Below are 23,314 nucleotides of genomic sequence, written 5' to 3' on the forward strand. Positions count from 1 at the left end.
GCCTCCCCCCCGGCCTGCATTTCGGCCGGGCGAGGCGGGAAGCCTCCCCCCCCAGCCTGAACTTCGCGGGGGGAGCAGCGAAGCGCCTTCCCCCCACCGCGAACGGCCTTCGACGACAGGTAAGTGACTTTCGTCCACCCCTAGTGGCAATTAACAAAACAATGTGGCCTTGCTATTTTTCTGGCTATCTCCAGTTTTGCAAGGCCATGCGTTAGACCTTGTGTTTGTTTTGAGAGGTGGGGAGTGATCTGGAAATCGGGGGTATATCCACGAACCCCTTGTCTTGGTCAGATCACCACTTGGTGGGGTTGGACTTCTTGGTTCCACAACCCCTCCACAGGGGTGGTGAAGGACCCATTAAGATGGTCCGTCCCAGGCGTCTTATGGATACAAATGGATTCCTGACAGCACTTGGGGATTCTTTGGAGCATGCGAACGGACACTTGGTTGAGACCCTGGTGGATGGCTAGAATGCTGCCATCACCGGGGTATTAGACCATGTGGCTCTAAAATGCCCGCTCCCCCTGAACAGAACTCAAACTGCACCATGGTTCACCCCACGGTTGCGAGCTCTGAGGCAGGAGGTGAGACGGCTAGAGTACCAGTGGCAGAAATCTCACTCCGAAGACGATTGGACACAGGTTGGAGCTGTAGCTTCAGCCTACCAGGTGGCGATAAGAGCAGCAAAAAAGAATTTTTATGCTTCTTCTATCGCGTCTGCAGAGTGCTGTCCCAGGGGGCTGTTCCAAGTGGTTTGGAACCTGGTTGGTCCAGTTGTTCCGGAACCAATGGAGCATTCTAAGGCCTCCTGTGATGAGTTTGCAAAGCACTTTGCAGATAAAATCGACCGGATCAGGAGTGCTATTCCATGCACTGTGGATACAGTTAGTGAACGAGGGGTGGCCAGTGGCAGACTGGGTGTGTGGGATCAGTTCCAGCTTCTTCCTTCTGAGGAAGTGGACAAGGTGCTTTCATCTTTTAGGCCGACCACCTGCTTACTCGATCCTTGCCCATCTTGGCTCATTATGAGCTGCAGGGAGAGATATAGGGAGGGGATCAAGGTGGTGGTGAATGCCTCCCTTGAGGAGGGAGTGATGCCATCAGTCCTCAAGGAGGTGGTGATAAGACCACTGTTAAAGAAGCCCTCCTTGGATCCCCAAGAATTGAACAACTTTTGCCCAGTCTAGAATCTGCAGTTTCGGGTCAAGGTGATTGAGTGGGTGGTGGCTTTGCAGTTTCAGGCACACTTGGAAGAAGCTGATTAACTGGATCCATTTCAGTTGGGCTTTGGGCCTGGGCCTGGGACAGAAACAGCCTTGGTCGCCTTGGTGGATGATATGGGGAGAGCTCTGGATAAGAGCGAATACTCCTTCCTTGTTCTCCTCTATCTTTCAGTGGCTTTTTTGATACCATCGGCATCGGTATCCTCCTGGACTGCCTGCAGGAGTTAGGCATAGGGGACACTGTATTATGGTGGTTCTGTTCCTTCCTCTCTGGCAGGTACCAGAAGGTAGCTCTGGGGAGGAGACTTCAGACCCTTGGCTGCTCACTTGTGGGGTGCCACAGGATTCTATTCTCTCCCCGATGTTATTTAACAACTATATGAAGCCACTGGGGGCTATCATCAGGAGGTTTGGGGTCCAGTGTCACCAATATGTGGATGACACACAACTCTACCTCTCATTTAAATCCTTGCCAAAGTTGGCTGTAGAAACCCTGTCCAAGTGTCTGGAGTCGGTGAGTGGCTGGATGGAAAGGACTAAGCTGAAACTGAACCCTGACAAAACCAAAGTACTTTTTGTGGGAGTCAAGGGGAGGTTGGGTGATGTTGACTTGGTGTTTAATGGGGTACGGCTATACCTGAAGGACCAGGTCTGTGGTCTGGGGGTCATTTTAATCTCCTGGCTATCCATGGAGGCGCAGGTGTCAGCTGTGAGCTGGGCAGCGCTGTACCAACTCCATCTGATACGGCGGCTGTGCCCCTATCTCCCTAACCATCTGCTCCCATCAGTAGTTCATGCCCTGGTCTCCTCTCGCCTAGACTACTGTAATGTGCTCTATGTGGGGTTACCCTTGAAGATGGTTTGGAAGTTGCAGCTGGTGTAGCATGCAGCGGCCTGCCTTATTAAAGGCAGCCGTTGGCGAGACTGCATCACTCCAGTGCTGAAGGAGTTGCACTGTTAGCAGTTTTGGGCCCAATTCATGGTGTTGGCATTGACCTTTAAAACCCTATATGGTTCTGGCCCAGTCTATCTTAAGGGGTGCCTTCAACAACACCAGGGATGCCACTCAACAAGATTGGCCTCGGTAGGCTTTCTGTCTGTCCCATCAGCCAGGACAGCTAGGCTGGTGAGGACTAGGGAGATGGCCTTTTCTGTGGTGGCCCCCACTCTGTGGAATTCTCTCCCTAGTGACCTCCGTCATGCCCCCTCTTTGATGAGCTTCCGCTAGGCTTTAAAAACCTGGCTGGCATTTGGAGTGGGTTAGGTTTTTTTAGAGCAGTGTTGTTTTGTTGTTATTTTTTTTCAGTTGATTATGTAAATTTGTTGTTAGTATTGTACACTGCCTAGAGTGGCTGGGTAGCTGGCCAGATGGGCAGCTAATAAATCAAATAAATAAATAAGCGAGAGGGGTAAGCACAATGACTTAGTGTGCATGATCAAAACAGCCTACCATCAGTTGTTTTTAAGCCATAGTGGGCTGCAGTGTGTGCCAGACAGGATTTGCATATTCAACGCCTGGCTGCAGGTTGTGTTTTGCAAACTCAGGGACCATCGCTTATGCGAGGGTTATACAACCCTCACACAACCCAACAATGTAATTGTTATTGCATTACAATGTAATGACCCAACAACAGACCATGGGTTCTGTGAGGTCTGTTTAACCCTCGCGTAATCCACGGTCCCCAGGTTCGCATGACATGACAAGCTGCAGCTGGCACTGAATATTCAAAATGGCTACCTTCATGTACCAGCACATGCTGCAGCCCGCTGTGGCTTAAATAACCTTTGGTTCCTGGAGTCCCTTTCATTTCCATTTGGGCTAACTTCCAGTTGAAGCAATGAGGTTATCAACCATATTAGCTGGAATTATTAGGGAACATGACACATGGATACAATTGTAGCTTCCTAGTGGTGATTTCCATGATCATAGCAGCACATTTTTCAGTGTCTGTAACAATCAGAATTGCTTCCTGGTATGGCTATGATGCATCATGTTAAAAATAATCTAAATAATTTATTTTGCCTTATGGCAGAGCATGTGGTAGATGCCCAGAGCTTTCCCTGGTAACTGTTCTCCTGTTTTCAAAAAAGCATAATTTTAATGTGGAGTTTTAATCTTTTTATTCTTTTTCTGTTTTATCTTTTGTGTTCACTGCTCCAAAATCTGTTTTAGATATGGAGCCGTATACAAATTTTATAAATGAATGAATGAATGACGTGGGACGTGCATTTAATATACCTAAGAGAATTATTCAGCAATGACCACTCTCCTAACTTATGTCAGGAGAAGAAAAATGGCAACAGTTGAGCCACATGAGACCACAGTATGCTTTAAAGTGCCAATTGGAGAGAAACATCATGAACAATTTGACAGTTTGCCCCTGGATATCCAAATGCTTCATTACATTGGTGTGATGGCATTCTGTCTCTTGGCTCTTCCAGTACACTAATTGGTAGGATTTAGGGGCAGGGATGGGCTTCCCCTGGAAGACATCTATTTCTCTCTGCTCACTATGTCTCTGCTTCTGTTGCAATGGAACTATAACCCTTTTCAGCTGAGTGGCACATAATCAGATATACTATTAATGGGACATATCCACAACTCAGAATGCATATTGACACCATAGTCTATGAAATATGGAATTTTGTTTGTGTGCTGTCTGTGAAGTGTTCTGCTCTCAAAGGGTCAAGAGAGCTCAAAGGGGGGAGAAAGGCATCGCAATTATTTCTTGAAAATGCCCAATCACGGTAAGACTCTGTGACTGACTTTTAAGAGTCCCTGATATGGTAAGCCCTTAGACCTCATTAGTAGTAGCAGATGTGGGCAATGACATATCTGATTTAGTCCTGTTGGGATTTTTTTGTCATTTTTCCATAAACCTGACATTTGCATTCCTCTTTTGTCATGGATATGAACTCCTCCTACCCACACATATAAATCGTGTGCTTAGACAAGCCCGAGCTGTCTATGCATCTGTTCGGTGCATTCTTTCATTCCTTTACACATCACATTTGCTGTCACCATTGATTAAAACTTCAAAACCAGTAGGGCATTCTGACCTTTGTGTTTGTATGTGCTTAGAAAAAAAACCTGGTTTAATCAAGAGTTTTCTGCCAATTAGTTCCATACATGTTGACGTGTCACAGCATAGCAGTGTCGGTGGGAGTTTAAGGAGATCAGTAAACTTGATGGAAAGGCTAGTTCTGAAAGGCAAAAACAGTCTAGCATTTTCAAAGAGCTAAATAATAGCCCTTTGTACAACTCCAAATCACCACACAATGCTTTAGTATTCTGCAAACATAGCTAATTAAGCAACTCCAATGAAATCCATGCACAGACATTTGTGTGGAGTTTATACCTGAACATCTCTCTTGCATTCATTGAGGGAGAACTGAATTTTGCCTATTATCCTGGAACTCCTCCTTATTCTCCTATGAATTTTGAGGAAATAATTACCATTGTATTTCCAAAGGGGGTTCAAGTACTCTGAATAAAATTAAAAACATCAATTGTGCCTACTATCAAATTATTATTGGCCTGTGCAATACTCCAATAACAAAAGAACATGGATTAATCTTTGGCAACACTTGGTTTGTAGCAATAGTCTTGAGAGAAGGAACGTGATGGCTGGGAACAGCCATGTGTATGTGAGGGGAGGGATACAGTGCCAGCTGCAGGATTTTGAAGACTGTTGGGCAAGACACCCTCAATGGGCCCTCTCCCTCAGTGAGTCTACCCTTCTCATAGCTGTGGTTACCAGCTACTATTCATCCTCATCCTCTTTCACATCATAGCTATCACTTGCTTGCTTGACAGGTGGAGAGTGGAAGGCAGTGGCATCTGCTTCTTCTCACCACCACCACCACCACCATTTCCTGGGCCAGGATGAGAGGCAGGCCACAGTGGTAAAGAGACGGAGCATGACCAGGCCTTCTCAGTGGGCCACTGCTGGTACCTGACCATGCCTAATCTTGACACCAGTCCTGGGAGGACAGATAAAAGGTTAGTTGTGAACCATTTTCATCCTGAAAAACTTCAGTTTCACCCCTGGAAATATGCAGGTGACAATTCATTACATTACTTATTTATTCATCTCAGTTTCTCATCTTGGCAATTATACTGTTCACATGGCTTGAATCCACTCAGGGAACTTGTGAGGAACTTGTGGGTGGCAGGTTCTGGATATATGGTAAGAAGTTGGTTTTACCAATGCCAGTAGCCATTTGTCTGAAGAAATGTAAGCCATCGTTTTCATGGGGAGAATAGGTCTCTAAAGATATATGGTTTTTAAAATAGAATAATTTCTTCACAGTACCCACATCATTCAGGTGCTATGAAGCATCAGTGGTCGTCGTTGTGCATTGCAATGACTGGCCTAGAATAACTCATGCCTTAGGGTATCTCTTCTTATCATTTGAGGTGCTGCGGTGGGCTCACCAGGGAAAGGGCTTTTTATGTGGTGGCACCAAGGCCTTGGAACTGTTTGCTGATGGCTTTCTGGTGGAAAATGAAACTATTTTGTTCTAAAGCTCATTGGGGGCTCTTTGATCTGTTGTACTGAAGATTGTTGCCTGTATTCTGCTTGGGAAAGGAAAGGTAGGAAAGGTTCCTCCTGTGCAAGCACCAGGTCATTGCTGACCCCTAGAGGGATGCCGCTTGCGCTGGCGTTTTCATGGCAGACTGTAGCAAGAAGGTTTGCCATTGCCTTCCCCAGTCGTGACTACCTTTCCCCCAGCAAGCTGGGTACTCATTTTACTGACCTCGGAAGGATGGAGGGCTGAATCGACCTGAGCTGGCTACCCAAAACCCAGCTTCCACTGGGATCGAACTCAGGTCGTGGGGAGAGTTTCAGTTGCAATACTGCTGCCTACCATTCTGCGCCACACAAGGCTCTTCTGCTTGGCATTACTGTAATTGTTACTACTGCTTTTTGTTCAGTGATGTGTTGTTTTTATGCTTTTAATGGTGTTTTTTTTTTTAAAGTAGCACTGGTCTTCTTTATATGGACTATCAGTACCCTACTACAGTATTGTTAAATACACAGTAATGGGGGCGGCAGTGAAAAACCAGGATGGCAACTTCCATGGGTAGAATTGGCCCAGTTGAGTCAGATTCTAGATGGTTTGCCTTTTTTCACACTATGTGAGAACAAATTCAAAAGTGAAAGGGTGTGAATACCATCTAGGGGCAGAGCAGGAAGGAGCCATAGAACTAATGGAAACCTTCCTGCCTAACTGCCCAAGCTGTTGAAAAGAAAACAACCAATAAAGAACAATGTGTTCCTCTCCTGAGGAGAGTGTGGTGGCACCCAAACTAACAGAGAAAGACAAGCAAAGCATCTTTAAGAAGCGTTAATCCTCATTAACCCTCTTTCTCCTGCTGCTCAGCAGTGGTCTTTGGATTAGAGAGATTTTGGCCTTATGCCAAAGTCAAGTTCTCTCTCCTATAAAACATTTTCTATTGAGGGAGAATAAAGAAATAGTATTTAATATAAATGAGTGTGTGTGTGTGTAGAAAAAATTGAAGTTGAAACAGTAATTTCCAGAGAGCCCAAGAATGTACTATTTGTCCAACATTCCCATTTTTATCTTTCTAAATACCAGCAAACAAACAGCCTTTTTTTTAAAAGAAATGGTGTGACATCCCGAGGAAAGGGCTATTTCATATTGTTCAAAAGCAGGAATTATTCAATCAGGTTGTTTTTAGCACTTCATAAGCCATTTGTATAGTATGGGTCATGGCACTCACCGGGCAGCTTTCTCCACTCAACACAAGATTTCCCATTGAGGGGTCATGGAGAAAATTGCCTAACCTGTGTAGTGGATAGCTGCATACCCATTACTTGCCACAGTACTGGCTCCAGATTTTTGGAGGGCCCCTGGGCAAAACGTCCTCAATGCCCCCCCTCCCTCAGTGAGTCTTATCTTCTCATTAGCATTGTTGCCTGCTGCTAGCCTCGTCTTCCTCATCATTGCTGCCTCCTGTTTGCTTGCCAGGCAGAGAATCAATGAGCATGCAGACAGACAATACTCTGTTGTCTGGGCCTGAGTGAGAGCCAGGTGAACAAGCAGGTTGCAATGGTGAAGAGCAGGCCCAGGCCAAGACCTTCCATGAAAGGAAGGACTTCCTCACACAGCGCATAGTTAAACTATGGAATTGGCTACCACAGGATGTAGTGAGTGATAGCCCCCAATTTGGATGGCTTTCAAAGGGGGTTAGACAACTTCCTGGAGGAAAAGGCTATGGATGGCTACTAGTTTTGATGGCTATGTGCTACCTCCAGTACCAGAGGCAGTGAGCCTATGTACACCAGTTGCTGGGGAACATGTGTAGGAGGGTGGTGTTGTGCTCATGCCCTACTTGTGTGGGTCCCTGGTTGACAGCTGGTTGGCTACTGTGTGAACAGAATGCTGGACTAGATGGACCCTTGGTCTGATCCAGCAGGGCTCTTCTTACATTCTTATGTTCTAAAGCCAGAGCTGGGAGGACATGCCCCTGCCCCTGATGGTGGGAGCATGAACTGCCACTGCTGAGAGTGAGCTACAGCTGCCATCTCCCTCCATATCTTCTGCTTTCCCACCTACCAGCAGCAGCTGCCCAATTCCTTCCCCTCAATATCTCAATCTGAATGACCCTTTGTGAGAGGGAAGCATTGGCAGGGAGGTGGCCTGGGGACCACCTATGCCACAGCAGCACAGGCAGTCTCCAGGGCCACCTTCCCACCAATGCCTCACCCAGAGCAAGGCAATTGGGCTGGGCAGGTTCTGTGCAGAGCCATACCAGCCACTCGCCTGCTGTGGCATTGCCACAACAGGGAAGTGGACAGTGCTGCTCCCCAGAGAGACTACCTGCCCAATGCCTCGCTCTAAGGGGCCCTCAGAGCAAGGGATCCGGTGGGCAGTACTCTGGATAGCCATGCTGGGTGCCCTTGCCACAGCATGGGAGTGGCTGCTGCGGGTCTTCAGAGCAGCTTCCCATCTATGTCTCAGCCTCACTCAGAGTGGGGCACAGGGTGGGTGGTGGTGGCAGCTGCTCCAGAGAACTGCAATGGCTGCTTTTCTGCTTCAGCATTTGCCACAGCAGGGGAGGACAGCAGCCAGTGGGGCTCTCCGTTGCAGTGGCCCACCCTATGCCTCACTTTGAGAGGCGTAGGTCAACAGCACCATCAAGACCCATGGCCCTCCTAGTGGCAGGGCACACAGGACCCACTGATCTTCTGGAACCGCAGCCTGGGGTGTGGGATTCACCCTACCTCATGTTAGGGCAGCCCTGGTGAAGAGGAAGAGCAAGTCCAGGGGTGTCTTCTCAGTGGGGCCTCTATTGGAGTGTGGGCCATTGGCAGGTGCCCAAGTATGCTGACTCCTGATGCTAGACCTGACTTGCCACATGCTTTGGGAAGTGCTTGAAATCCGGCTCCACATGTTTCCCAGAAAACAATGTTGTTCTGTTTCACCAGCCAATCTGAGCAGGGAGGACACTCTTTGGCTCCAAAATTTGCCATCAATTAGCTAAGAATACAAATGTTCAGTTTATTGAACCTTACTAAAAGGAATATATATATATATATATATATATATATATATATATATATATATATATATTTGTCTGAACCTATAGAGAAGACCAGATGACCCAGAGCAAACTTTGTGGGTGGGGGGCTGGATTATTTCATTTCATTTCATTTATTATATTTCTATACTACCCCATAGCCAAAGCTCTCTGGGTGGTTCACAAAAATTATCCATATAATCTTGCCAAGTAGTTAGAATATGCTTGTTTGATGACAGATGCATGGTTAAAGTAGTCATGTCAATGGGCTTTCCCAGGCTTTAAAAAATCTTTGCCCTGACACCTTTAGGCTGCAGCACCTTCCAGAGAATGTGGAGCTTATCCCAAGATTTGGCACAGTTCTAGTTTGGACAGACTGCTTAAGACATGAAGCAAGTCTATTTCAGTAAATCTTAACAGGAGTTCAGTTAGTTACAAAAGGCTAGGAGGAGAAGGGGAACACAGATGGAAGTCTAGAGGGTTCCAGGACCATGTGTAGGGAAACATACTTTTGCTTCAGGTAGACTGGGTATTTCAGATAGGAAAGGAAAGAAAGACCTGTTCAGTGTTGGTGCGTTTTTTTTTAAATCTATAAAGTTTACAGGGTGCTAGAAAGAAAATGTGGTTAGAGAGTTCATTTGTTTGTGTTTTCCTTTGCTGAACCCAATTGGTAGATAAATCAGACTCCACAGAGAACACTCTTTTCCCTTTCTAACCTGTGTTTCTGATAAGCCCTTTTCCATGTCCATAATACTTCCATATAACAAGGTTACCAATAAAACAAAGAAATCCCCTGGTTGTAAACAAACCATAAACCCCCACTGCTGTCCTGTTTCTGAGAAACACAGGAAGATCTCTAGGAATGTGACCATTACAGTCTTGGTTCTTGTTGCATCAATACCACATTATAAATACCCCCCCACCAGGCTAACTTCTGGTAACTCTCACCTCTATTTACCCTCTATGACTGATTGAGACCTCCAGTGAGATTGGGGAATTCCAGGTGGAGAGAAGTGCCCTCACCCCGCACCCAGCTTGCCTGGCCGCGGGGGGGGGGAGGACTTCGCCCCTGGGGTCTCCAAGGGGTGGGTCTAGCTGGCCACTATTTAGGCCGCGCTGCCCCGCAGCCTCCTCATTCCGGCTATTCCAGCTCGGAATTTTCGCGCCCTTTTCAAGCGGCAGCACATCGGCAGCGTCCTCCCCCATCCTCGATCTCGGCAGCAACCCCGGGGACGAGGCGGCAGCTCAACGGTGCGGCGGCAGCAACGCCAGGGACGAGGTGGCTGCTTGGCGGCGTGGCGGCAGCTCTGCAGTGGCGGCGGCATTCCCAGGACAAGGCAGCTATTGAGCTGCGTGGTTTTCACCCCTTCCCTGGCACAAGCGAGAGGCTTTTCACCCTTCCCTCCCCCTTTCTTTGGTGGTCCCTGCTCTGGCTTCCGTGGTGTTTCTGCCCCCTCCAGGCGATTTCAGGAGGGGAAAGGCTCCTGTTTCCGCCCCTTTCGCGCTCCATAACACCTTCCAGTTGTGTGTTTGTGTGGGCTTGGGGGTAGGGATGTCAGAGAATTTCTTCACAAATCTCAGGGAGGCCGAATGCCAGTGCATTCGGCCCCCCAAAATTGGTGGAGAAACGGTCTGCCCCCCCACCCCCCCGGGATGGGACTTACCTTGTGCGAATGTCCCTGGCGGTGGTGGCTCCGGCGGCGGTTCAGCAGTGGCAGCTGCGGTGGCCGGTCTTCTGACCGGCTGCCACCGCCGCCATTTCCAAGTAAAACAAACAAACAAACAAACGTGGTAGGCTATGTAAAGATTTACGTAGCCTATCACGGCTAGATTTTTTTAAAAAAACACCATGATAGGCTATGTAAACATTTACGTAGCCTATCACGGCTGACTGCAGGGACGCAAACGGCGGCGGCTACGGCCACCGCCATTTGCGTCCCGGCAGGAAAGGAGGTTTCGCAGACGGAGGGACGGGGCGCCTCCCCCCCGGCCAGAATTTCCGGGGGGAGGGATGGGGTGCCTCCCCCCCACCCAGAATTTTTGGGGGGAGGGACGGGGCACCTCCCGACCGCCAAGAATTTTGGGGGGAGGGACAGAGCACCTCCCCCCCACCGCAAAGCAAGCTGCGGGATCAGGTAAGGGACTTTCATCCATCCCTACTTGGGGGGGTCTCCGTTTGGCTTCCGGGCGCTTTTGGGAAGCTGTTATTAAGTAGGGATGGGGGAGAATTTCTCCTCGAAACTTCAGGGGGCCGAGTGCCAACGCATTTGGCCCCCCGAAATCGGCGGTGAAATTCTCCGCCACCCCCCCGCCACCCCCGGGATGGGACTTATCTTTCACGAATGTCCCTCCCGGCTGCGGGTCCCGGCGGCGGTTCGTCGGGTCTTCGTCAGAGGCGGGGGTGGCAGCCAGTCTTTCGACCGGCTGCCACCACCGCCATTACAAGTGCAGTAAAAAAACAACAACCCCGTGATAGGCTACATAACGATTAATGTAGCCTATCACGGCTAGATCTCCAAAGTCAGCCGTGATAGGCTACGTTAATCATCATGTAGCCTATCACGGATGACTCTGAAAAAAAAAACCAACGCTATTTGCGTTGCCCTTATTTTCGCCGTAGTCTATGTAAATCTTTACGTAGACTATAGGAACCAAATAAGGAATGCAAATGGCGGCTCCCTATGGGGGCCACCATTTGCGTACGCGCTTTTTTTTTTTTCCCCAAAGTCACCCGTGATAGGCTACGTGACGATTTACGTAGCCTATCATGGCTGACTTTGGAAATCTAGCCGTGATAGGCTACGTTAATCGTTACGTAGCCTATCACGGGGGTGGTTTTTGTGTTTTTTTTTCCTGCGGCCAGGTAGATGGGGCACTTCTACCCGGCCTGAAGTTCACCGGCGAGGGATGGGGCGCCTCCCGCCCGGCCTGAATTTCGGCCGGGCGAGGCAGGGCGCCTCCCCCCCCTCGCATGAACTTCGGGGGGAGAAGCGAAGCGCCTCCCCCCTACCGCGAAGCAAGCTTCGAGGACAGGTAAGGGACTTTCGTCCATCCCTATTATTAAGGTGAGGGAAGGCAAAGGATTCTGGTGCCTGGGCTTACCTCCTCCTTTTCACCTCCGTAGGCCGTTTATCTGCAGCTGCCTTCAGCATGCTATCGGCAGCTTCTTTCCTTGCGTCCCCAGAGTACTGAGATTTTCCCGGGCTTTCTTTAGCACTCTGCTGCCCCCAGTGGCCTGTTGTGCCTTCAACCCCCTTTGCTTCATAAAGGTAGAAAGGGGGAGGGAGGAGAAAATAAAGTATATAAAAAAAAGGGGAGCAGTTGTTTAAGGGGAGCACAAGTAAGGCACAAGGCTTTGCCTGGAAAGTATAGGGTGCGGTTTAATATAAAGAATAATAGCAGTAATTAAAGACAAAGCAAACAAATAAACAAATTAATTTACACACAATTACTGGTATAATATTATTACCAATAAATAAATAAATTGTTGTTGTTGTTGTTCAGTCGTTCAGTCGTGTCCGACTCTTCGTGACCCCATGGACCATAGCACGCCAGGCCTTCCTGTCCTGCGCTCTCTCCCGGAGCATGCTCAAGTTCATATTCATTGCATCTGTGATGCTATCTAGCCATCTCATCCTCTGCCGTCCCCTTCTCCTTTTGCCTTCAGTCTTTCCCAGCATCAGGGTCTTTTCCAGGGAGTTTTCTCTTCGCATTAGGTGGCCAAAATATTGGAGCTTCAGCTTCAGTATCTGTCCTTCCAATGAGCACTCAGGGTTGATTTCCTTTAGGATGGACTGATTTGACCTCCTTGCAGTCCAGGGCACTCGTAAGAGTCTTCTCCAGCACCACAGTTCGAAAGCATCAATTCTTCGGCGCTCAGCCTTCCTTATAGTCCAGCTCTCACAGCCATACATTACTACTGGGAAAACCATAGCTTTGATTAGACGGACCTTTGTCGGCAAGGTGATGTCTCTGCTTCTTACTATGCTGTCTAGGTTTGCCATAGCTTTCCTCCCAAGGAGCAAGCGTCTTTTAATTTCATGGCTACAGTCACTGTCTGCGGTGATCTTGGAGCCCAAGAAAGTAAAATCTGTCACTGCTTCCATTTCTTCCCCTTCTATATGCCAGGAAGTGATAGGGCCAGATGCCATGATCTTCGTTTTTTTAATGTTGAGTTTCAAACCAGCTTTTGCACTCTCCTCTTTCACCCTCAACATGAGGCTCTTTAGATCCTCTTCGCTTTCTGCCATTAGGGTGGTATCGTCTGCATCTCGGAGGTTGTTGATAATTCTCCCAGCAATCTTAATTCCGACCTCTGATTCATCCAACCCGGCATTTCTCATGAAAATAAATAAATACATAAGAATTATAGAAAGAAAAATTGGAAACATACCAAATATATCCATAGGTAAGCTCATTTCATTCAGGGTTCCATTTAAAGCCAGTTGGCAGATCTCCCAACACACAGTGATGCCACCCAAGAAGGGTTTGGGGGGGAGAAAGGCAAGGGCAAAGCTGCTTGCCCCTCAGCTACAGCCCCCTGCCCCCCAGCTAAGCGCCACTTCCGTAGGGCCGACTCTTCCTCATCCGACGATGAGGATCAAGACATGGCCCTCATTCTATCCAGGCTGGAGGCTGCTGAGCGGGACTTAGGGATCCCTGCATTAATCACCCCTGCCAGGCGGGCTCCCCGGACTTCAAGGGTTACTAGAGGGCAAGCTCACAAGGATCTATTAATATCTATTTCAGAGAGGCTGGCAGCAATCGTGGCTTCCAAGGAGGTCGTCACCGTCACTGAGCAAACAGCATCTGCACCAGCCCCAGCGCTCGCATGCTCATCTTCAGAGCAGCCCCCTCCAGTGCAAGGGTCGCCGGCACCCGTCTCTCTGGCTCCTGCAGTTTTAGACTGCAGCCAGATCCCTGACATGGCAAACAACCTTGCTTCAGGTGAGGTTTCGGTCCCTGGGGGGTCCGTGCCAACGACTGGCCGTAACCAGTTCCCGCCATATGGGTGGTTCCCCTTTTCAGCGGGGATGAGTTGGCCTTTTCACTCCTCAGTAGGGGTATCCCAGGGTTCCCTCATCCAGGTGTACCGCCCCACTGCTTCAGCTCAGGTTACACACTCCCGGCACTAAGCCATGCCACACCGGGTGGGGCCGCCATTATGATGGGCATCCCTGCATCTGCCCAACCCCAGGGGGCCGCCATCCCTGCTCCAAACCTCACAGGTGGGGTTTACGGGGGGGAGCACCCGTGGCCCCTCCGGCTGCTGAGCCTCCTTCGGCCGGTGACAGAGTGGCTCCTCAGCACACCCCATCTGCCATGACTGCCTGTAGAGCTGTGTGGCAAGGCCCCATAGGCGAGAGCTCTGAGGAGCTTGGGGCGGGCAGCAATGACCCTTATGCCCAGGTAGAGAATAGGGCAATCCCGACCAGGGGTACATCCACTCCCCTGGGATATCACCTATTGCCAGCAGCAAAAGAGAAAATATGCCAGGGAGAATTTGTTGACATCTTCTCCCTGTTATTCCGTGAGTCTGAAACAAAGGAAGGGGAGACATCTGGCGATAGGGATCAGGAGAGGGTCAGGCGTAAGAAGGTGTCACGCACTTGGGCAAATTGGCTGCCCAGCTTTTTAATATATATGGGTGTCATTCAGCAAAAGCACCCAGAGCGTGGTTGGGTCCTCACTAAGTATTTGGATATTATATATAGGGCCTACACCGAATACGAGGGTGGAGCCTGGCTGGCCTATGATGAATCCTTCCGTATGCAGGCGGCATTTGACCCCATGTTGCACTGGGACGCCAAAGATCAGGATCTTTGGCTGCAGTTTATGACCCCTGCCAGGCCGGGTTTTGGCGAGCGATCTGATAGTGGGCACATATTAGCTAAGCCAACGCCCACCTCAGCCCCTAAGGCTGGGGCAGGACAGCTGGTTCAACACCGCGCTCTCTGTTGGGAGTTTGGTTCCAAAGGCGTATGCTTTAAAAACCCATGCAGATTTCGCCACGCATGCTCCATTTGCGGGGGACAACACGCCTTCATTGGCTGCCCAAAGGCCAAAGGTCAGCGGGGCCCAAATCGTGAATGGCAGGGTAGTAGGAAGCCTAGGGGCAGCACACAACCTCCGCCAAAAGGGACCCAGTCCAATTAAGTTGCAGCCCCTACGGCACCTTTTGAAGCGCTACCCGCTTTGGAAGGACGCCCGCTACTTGGAAGAGGGATTTTCCCTGGGTTTTAGGATTCCGTTTCAGGGCCAACGCCAGGCCCAAATTTGCCGGAATCAGAAATCTATTGCAGGTTTCGAACACCTAGTCTTGGATAAGATCAATAAGGAAGTGGTCGCAGGGCGGGTCATCGGTCCATTCGATTTCCCTCCTTTCCCCAACCTCAGGGTCTCCCCTTTGGTAGGGATGGACGAAAGTCCCTTACCTGTTCTCGAAGCTTGCTTCGCGGTGGGGGGGAGGCGCTCCAGTTCTCCCCCTGAAGTTCAGGTGGGGGGGAAGGCGCCCCGCCTCGCCTGGCCGAAATTCAGGCCGGGGGGGAGGCGCCCCATCCCTTGCCGCCGAAATTCAGGCCGGGTAGAAGCGCCCCGTCTACCCGGCTGTGAAAAAAAAAGTAAAACACACACACACACACATACACACCTGTGATAGGCTACGTAACGATTTACGTAGCCTATCACAGCTAGATTTCCAAAGTCAGCTGTGATAGGCTATGTAAATCGTCACGTAGCCTATCACGGGTGACTTTGGAAAAAAAAAAAAGCGTGTACGCAAATGGCATCTCCCATGGGGACCGCCATTTGCGTTCCTTATTTTGGCATGTCTAGTCTACGTAAAGATTCACGTAGACTACGGCGAAAATAAGGGCAACGCAAATAGCGTTCCCTTATTTTTGCCGTAGTCTACGTAAATGTTTACGTAGACTAGACATGCCAAAATAAGGAACGCAAATGGCGGCACCCACGGGAGCCGCCATTTGCGTACGCGCTTTTTTTTTTTCAAAGTCACCCGTGATAGGCTACGTGACGATTTACGTAGCCTATCACAGCTGACTTTGGGAATCTAGCCGTGATAGGCTACGTAAATTGTTAAGTAGCCTATCACGGGTGGGTTTTTTTTTTACTTTACTTTTTTTATTTTGTAATGGCAGTGGCGGCAGCCGGTCGGGAGACCGACCGCCGCCCCCGCCGAAACGCCGCCGAAACGCTGCCAGGACCCGACGCCAAGAGGGACATTCAGCCATGGTAAGTCCCATCCCGGGGGAGGCGGGGGGCCGGCGGAGAATTTCCCCACCAATTTCGGGGGGCCGAATGCGTTGGCATTCGGCCTCCCGAAGATTCGTGGAGAAATTCTCCCCCATCCCTACCCTTTGGGCATTGTGCCTAAAAAGGCCACAGGTGAATACCGGCTGATCCACAACTTGTCCTTCCCCAGGGGGGAGTCTGTGAATGACGCCATTCCTGAGCACCTGTGCTCTGTTCACTACACGCCGTTTGATGCGGCAGTATCTATGGTGAAGGCACTGGGCCCTGGGGCCCTCATGGGAAAATGTGACATTAAATCTGCATTCCGCCTCTTGCCTATTTTCCCCGATGATTTCGACCTTTTAGGATTCAGTTTTTCCGGTCAGTTCTACATCGACAGGGCCCTACCCATGGGATGTTCCGTGTCCTGTGCTATGTTCGAGAAGTTCAGTTCCTTTTTGGAATGGGCTCTGATTGATAAAACCGGGTCCCATAGCATCATGCACTACCTTGACGATTTCCTATTTGCGGGTCCATCTGGCACCCCCCAGTGCGCACGGCTAATGCAGAAATTTTCCGCCTTCACAAATGAGCTGGGTGTACCTTTGGCGGGGGAAAAAACCGAGGGCCCTTCCCCCACTATTAAATTTTTGGGCATAGAACTGGACTCCGTGAATCACTTGTGTAGGCTCCCAGCGGACAAATTACAGGCCCTAAAGGATAGAATACAGCACATGCTTCATTCTAAGAAAGTCACGCTGTTGGCATTGCTGGAATTTGTTGGGCATCTTAATTTCACCTGTCGGGTAGTTTCCCCCAGCAGGGCCTTCCTTAAGCGCCTTTGTAATGCCATGCAGGGCCTGCGCTTGCCGCACCATCGCATTCGGGTATCATCAGCCATGAAAGATGATCTTTTTGTGTGGCTGCATTTCCTTAATGCATTCAATGGTGTTTCCTTCTGGAGGAAGGAGTTGCTTTTGGAAGCAGAACTTCAGAAAGATTCCGATTCATCTGGGGCCTTAGGCTTTGGGGTTGTGTTTCGCGATCGATGGTGCCACGCACGTTGGCTGGCTGAGTGGTTAGCCCTAGGCGTCGGAAGAGACCTTACTTTCTTAGAGCTCTTTCCGATATATGTTGCCACGCACCTATGGGCAGCCCAGCTTGCTAATTCTGTCATGCATTTCTGGTGCGACAACCAAGCTACTGTCCAGGTCATTAATTCTTTGTCATCGCGCAACAGTAGGGTCATGGCCTTGCTTCGGGCTTTCACTCTGCAGTGGCTGCATTCTAATATTTTATTCCATGCACGACACATTCCTGGCATGGATAATGCCTTGGCTGATGCATTGTCACGAAACCAGGTGCAACGTTTCCGACAACTGGCCCCCTGGGCGCGGGCTATTCCGGACACCATGCCAGCCGCTCTGTGGGAAGTTGGCTGAAAGAGGTGGAACAGGCCATCCTGCAGTCCTTAGCCCCCAGCACGAGAGCGGCTTACGCCAGGTCAGGTAGGGAGTTCTTTTCATTCCGGGTGGCTGCACATCTTCCACAGTGCTGGCCAATACCGGTCGATCACCTACTGCAGTTTTGCATGCATGCCCACAGGCGGGGCTAGCAGCCCAGACCATCGGGGGTAGGCTTGCTGCACTTGCCTTCTGGTCTAAAATGAAGGGTGTAGCAGATAACACCATGGACTTCCGGGTCCGGCGGATGCTTCAGGGCTGGTCCAGGGGGTCCCCAGTTCCTCCTGACCCTAGATGCCCTCTGTCACCAGACATATTGCTGGGCTTGCGGGATCTGTGGCCTTCCTTGTGCAAATCCCCTCAAGAAGCCTCGTTATTTCATGCTGCAGCTCTTACAGCATTCTTTGGGGCATTCAGTATATCAGAGTTGGTGGTGTCCGCTAAGGGCGACCTCTCGGGACGAGCCTTGCAGTTTAATGACTTACAGTTTTCTCAGCAGGGAGCCCTTATTCAGCTTAGGAGGTCCAAGATTGACCAGGGGGGAAGGGGCATCAATGGGTCCCTGTTTCCAGCCCCCGTGCCATGAGGGACTTTCTGAAGGTTCGGGGAAACCTGCCCGGCCCCCTTTTTTGCCATACAGACTCTTCTCCTTTAACCAAATATCAATTTTGGGCAGTCACACAGCGAGCATTAAAGGCGCTGGGTTTGGGTGCTCTTTGTTTCGGCACACATTCCTTCCAGATTGGGGCCACCTCCACCGCTGCGTCTCTGGGGTTCACGTCAGATAAGGTGCAGTCAGTCGGTAGGTGGCGCTCCAAGGCGTATCTGGCATACGTGAGGCCACTGTCGGGCCCTTAGCTTGTGTGGACATTTCCATTCATTACTTTTCTTGTTCTTCTAGATCACTGGAGTGCGAGTGATCCAATGAAGGTGCTCATCTGCGGGCACAGTATGGTTTTTGGGGCCGGTCAAAGGGCCTCCTCCAGCTGTGGATCCCAGCTAGGGCTCAGCCGCTATGCCACCATTCAGTGGTTGGGCAGACGTGGGATGCGTTGGGAGTGCCTCCTGCCCACGTTATTTCAGCAAGGGCTGGTGAAGGTTCCCCCACAGATTCTAGTGTTGCACTTAGGGGGGAACAATTTAGGCCTGCTGAAAGGCAAGGCCCTGATTCTTCAAGCTTGGGAGGACTTGCAGGTGATTCGGCGTCGCTGGCTGGGAATCACCATTATCTGGTCCAACGTGTTGCCTAGAGTGGCCTGGAGGGATGGCTTGGATCCTCGTGCCATGGATAAGGCCCGTAAAAAGGTCAACAGAGAGATTGGAAACTTCCTGATCAAACAGGGCAACCGGACCATCATCCACCCCGACATTTCTCCCACTCGGAGGATACTCTACAGGGCGGACGGTATTCATCTCACCGAACTAGGCAATGATGTCTTTTTGGCCGATCTGCGAAGAGGCATTTGGGAGTGTTTACTGCGCAGGTGGGGGGACAGCAAATAAGCAGAGGCTTGTCGCCCTCCTGTGGCGGCTCCAGGCAGGCTCTCCACTGGGGGAGTGGCCAGGTGAGCATTCGTAGGCACCGTTTCAGGTGACTGGTAAGGCCCGAGGCTTCTGGCTAAGGGTTTTGTGGCCCCAGTTGGGAGATACGGCTTACCTTTGAGGCCAACTCTCCTCACCCACTCAGGTTCTGTGGCTCGAGGGGGGGGGGTGACAGGGGAAGGTCTCCCAGCCCAGAACTGGGTATGTCCGATTGGTGGGCGAGGGCGGACGCCTCACCACAGACAACTAATGCCTCACTCTACACCGTCATATTGGTCTTGTTGTGGTGTGCCCGCCGGTGCTTTCTTTGCAGATTGTAATCTATCAATAAATGTGGCCCTGTTTACCCCAAATTGATTGGTGTCGTCTTGTCATTTCTCCCCTGTCCACTCGCAAGGAAAAAAGCTTTCCTCTCAATACAAAAGAAGTGATCTTGTAGCCTATACCCACAAGCTACTTATTCTTACAACCGAGAGAAGCCACACTGTGCTACAACCTACTCGTTCCAAAATTACCAATAATTATCAGTGAATAATTAATACATTATCAATAATAATAATAATAATAATAATTAATTATCAATAACTATCAAGTTATTTCATGGCCAATACTCACAAGCTACTCAGAGGCCATGCTGTGCTGTAACCTACTGATTCCAAAATTATCAATAATTATCAATTATCAATAATTTTCAAAATTATCAATGGGCTGTACTACTAGGTAGCAAGGCCTTAAAATGGGATACTAGAGCACCACTTATCACTACTGGCAACACTATACTACCAAGGATTAGACAGGGAATCACAAAAATGCAAACAATGTTGTAGCATATATTCAAAATGGGAAAACATTTTTAGCTAAAACAGACATTTCTATTAGTGGATCTTTGTAATAACAATGATTAAAAACAGGGAGATCTCTTCACTTCTAGTAAACACCAAGAACAAAAGATCTATTTAGTCCATTTGGTCTATTTAGTCTATTTGCGGGGGGGGGGCATATGGGGTGTTCACTCAGTGGCACCCACAACAGTAATCTCCCACTCTACTGCAATTCCATAATTGCCTTTTCAATACTTTCCAAACAGATTAGAAACTTACTATCGATTCAAAGATTGGTTCTTTTAAAAGTGGAACAGCCTCATGCTGTTAAGCTTGTATCTTTGAATTGAAGAACTCCCACAGTGCATTAACCTATATGCTGGATGTGGTACATCCCAGCTATCTCACCAATAGGAGAAAAACCAACTACTAGGTAGACCAGTATTGGCATTTCCATTAATAGCATCCAGTAACCTCTGCAAAGCCAACGTCTGTTAAAGTGAACTGTCTACCGGCATTCTGGAAACATTTGCTCCACTGTGAAAATGTCACAGCAATGAAGGGAAAAAGTCACAAAGAATGTTGGAAAAGAAATTATAGTTATTGATTGACAATTAGGTAATTGCAAACAAAAGGCTCACTTGTCTGAAGTCATCAATAGCGTTGATGTAAAGGCCAAACCTGCCCTCAGATTTCTAATTGCTTAGAGATTAGGCCCAGGCTTAAGACAAATTCTTACATGCTTTCTTATTCCTGCACCACTTAAGTGTACCAGGTATAATAACCTAATAAAAATATGGTATCATAATGTCATCCTTTCATCCACTAATACTTCGCAATCACTGAATATTATGCTGAATATGGTTCAAACTAGGCTCTGCCCATGTTAATATTTGGGAGTCATAATCAGTGTTTTTTGGATAGTGGGGAGATAAATATTTCCATTAAAAACCGCACAGACTGCAATCCTAAACACACTTGAGAGGAGGTAAGTGAAATTGAACTCAATGTCTAAATAGACATATATAGCATTGCACTGTTAGTTGTGAGAATATTAACTTTTCTCATGTTTTCCTATATTTGTTGTTGATTCTGTGCCATTTCCTCCTTCTAATTATTTCATATTTTTTCCTAGATTAGTCACATGCAGCCAATCAGGAACTATGCAGCAAATGGAATCCTACATAGCCAATCAGTTTTGAGTGAGCAAATTACACTGAGAGCAAAATTACATTGGCAGAACTTCTGAATGAAGGCAGTGTTTTCTGAAAAGGGGAACACTTTAAAGGCAATCACCTAAACATTGCTGAAAGTAGGGCTGTGCACGGACCCCCTGCTTTACTTCAGATGCTGCTTCAGATCCTCTTAATCAGCCCCACTTTGACTTGGACCAATTTGGACCCCACTCTGCTTTGACTCGGTTCCAGATCCAAAGTGAGATTTGGATATCTGGACCACTTGGTTTGGGCATTTTCCCAATGGCATGCATGGGAAAACACAATGGACCATAACTTTTTCAGTTTTCAGGATAAATACATAAAACTTGGGGCCTCTCTGCTGACATGGAGGGGATCCTACCTTCCAAATTTCAGACTGTTTGGTCCAGTACTCTTTCTGCTAGGTGCAGCTGAACTTTGAGTTTTCCCACAAAAACTCTCAAAGCAAAAAGCTATACCTCTCAGCACCAGGCTGCCACTGCCCCCTGCCTGCTTGGCTGTCTATGGCTGTGTGTCTATGACAATGGAAAGAGAAGCTAATGGAGGATTACTGTATTTTAATTTAAAAGGAATCAGATTTGCTGCAATGTGGTCCATGTAGGGCTCCATGAGCAGGTTCTCTGCACCAGTAAAAATCACTTCTCAGAACATACTTCCTGGTGGGGGTTGGAGTGAACATCATCTGACTGGCAGGGGCTGCTCAACCAATAAGAGAGGCTTCACCCCTCTCCCCCCTTTCTCCTTTCTCTTGAAAGTCCAGATGCACCTGCATTTCAGGAGCAAGCCTCATTGACCACAATGGGAGTTGCGTCTGAGTAGACAGACAGACATTTGTCTAGGAAAGAGAGCAGTAAATACAAAGGGGACTGGGTAAAACAAGGATCCAAAAAAATAAAAAAGGAATCCTCCCAATTTCATATGATTGTTAAAGGGGAGACCCACAAAACCACCATCCAATCACAAAGCACATTTGTCTCCACAGGCTGAAGCAGAAAAATCATGGATCTGCCACTTGTGGGTGCAGCCATGGGGGAAAACACTGGATTCGAGACAGGGCTCTTTAGAGATCCTCAAGATTTTTACAAGAAAGATGGTGGATCGGGATCCACTGGCTTGGGGATGGCACAATTAAGCATGTATGAGAATTTAATTTCTGCTCATAAAACATGCGAGTATGCCCTGTTCGAAGACCCAAACATGCTTGTAATTGCGAGCATGTGTCCACAAAAAATTCATCTCATTCAATTTGCGCGAATTCCCCAGCTTGATTTTGTGCAGATTGTCTATTTTGTGCAAATTCCCCTGTCGGGAGCCCCACCTTAGTCTATGGAGGAAAGTTGTGCAAATTAGGAAGTTTGTGCAAAATTGGGAAAACCTGTGCAAATTTCACAAGCAATCCCTGCTCAATTTGCACAATTTTCCTATTCACGTAGAGCAAGCAGTGATCACAACTGCAAGCAGGAATTGTAGACGAGATGAGTGGCGAGACGATTTTGGAGAATGCTAGATATCTTGAACATTGCTTGTTTGCCCATCCCTAATCCAAAGCCTCCACAAATCCCCCAAGGGGCCAAATCTTCAGGCTTACCTTGTGGCTGTGGTAGCTCCAATGGCAGGAGGAGGAAGGGAGTGGAGAAGTTCATCTCCCCTACCTCCAGGTTCCCAACACTGGGGCTGCTATTGCAGAAAACCAAGCACCAGGAGTGCTGAAAATCCCAGCATTCCTGGTTCACTCTCCTAGCAGCACCCTGTGGTGTGGTCAGACCAGAGGAGGGAGGGACCCATCCTACACCTGGCACTGCTCCAGTAGCAGCAGCAAGGCAAGAGGGCAGGCAAGGAAGATGGGGCTGGGGAGTTGTGGTGGTTTGTAATCCAAGGGTTGGATTCAGCATCTGCCTTCTGCTCTAAGGAGGTGCCAATGCCTGATTCTGGGGGATCCCAGACCCCTTCACACCATAGCTCACACCATTCAACAGGGGTTCCTGACTGCTTAGGGATTTTATTAAATTTAGTGCTATATAGATATCACAAATAAAATAAAATATCACAAATAAATGTAATATTTCCCTGGGGATGGAGATGGCCACTTTCTCCATTGCAGCTGATCCAGCATAAATCTGGATCCAACCCTAAACCTGGAGATTTTGAGCTTTAGTGTCATCTCTATTGGTTTCACATTTTTAACCTTCACAGATTATGGCCAGGATCCATCCAAAGAGGAGATATATACACATGGGAAAGAGCAATA

At 48.7% G+C, this 23,314-nt stretch overlaps 1 protein-coding gene and 1 pseudogene across 1 annotated transcript; both read left to right on the forward strand.

The window, feature by feature from the left end:
• Positions 1–14,094: 14,094 nt before the first annotated feature.
• Positions 14,095–18,989, forward strand: LOC146347137 (uncharacterized). The gene is made up of 5 exons (XM_084851467.1): positions 14,095–14,362; positions 14,775–15,174; positions 16,145–17,262; positions 17,385–17,531; positions 18,388–18,989. The coding sequence occupies exons 1-5, from the start codon at positions 14,095–14,097 to the stop codon at positions 18,987–18,989; spliced, it is 2,535 nt and encodes an 844-aa protein (XP_084707593.1).
• Positions 17,585–18,344, forward strand: LOC146347138 (uncharacterized; annotated as a pseudogene).
• Positions 18,990–23,314: the final 4,325 nt, after the last annotated feature.

This window comes from Heloderma suspectum, chromosome 4, assembly GCF_057233095.1.
Source record: "Heloderma suspectum isolate Gila_16-S chromosome 4, 16-S_ref, whole genome shotgun sequence".
Classification (NCBI taxonomy): Eukaryota; Metazoa; Chordata; class Lepidosauria; order Squamata; family Helodermatidae; genus Heloderma; species Heloderma suspectum.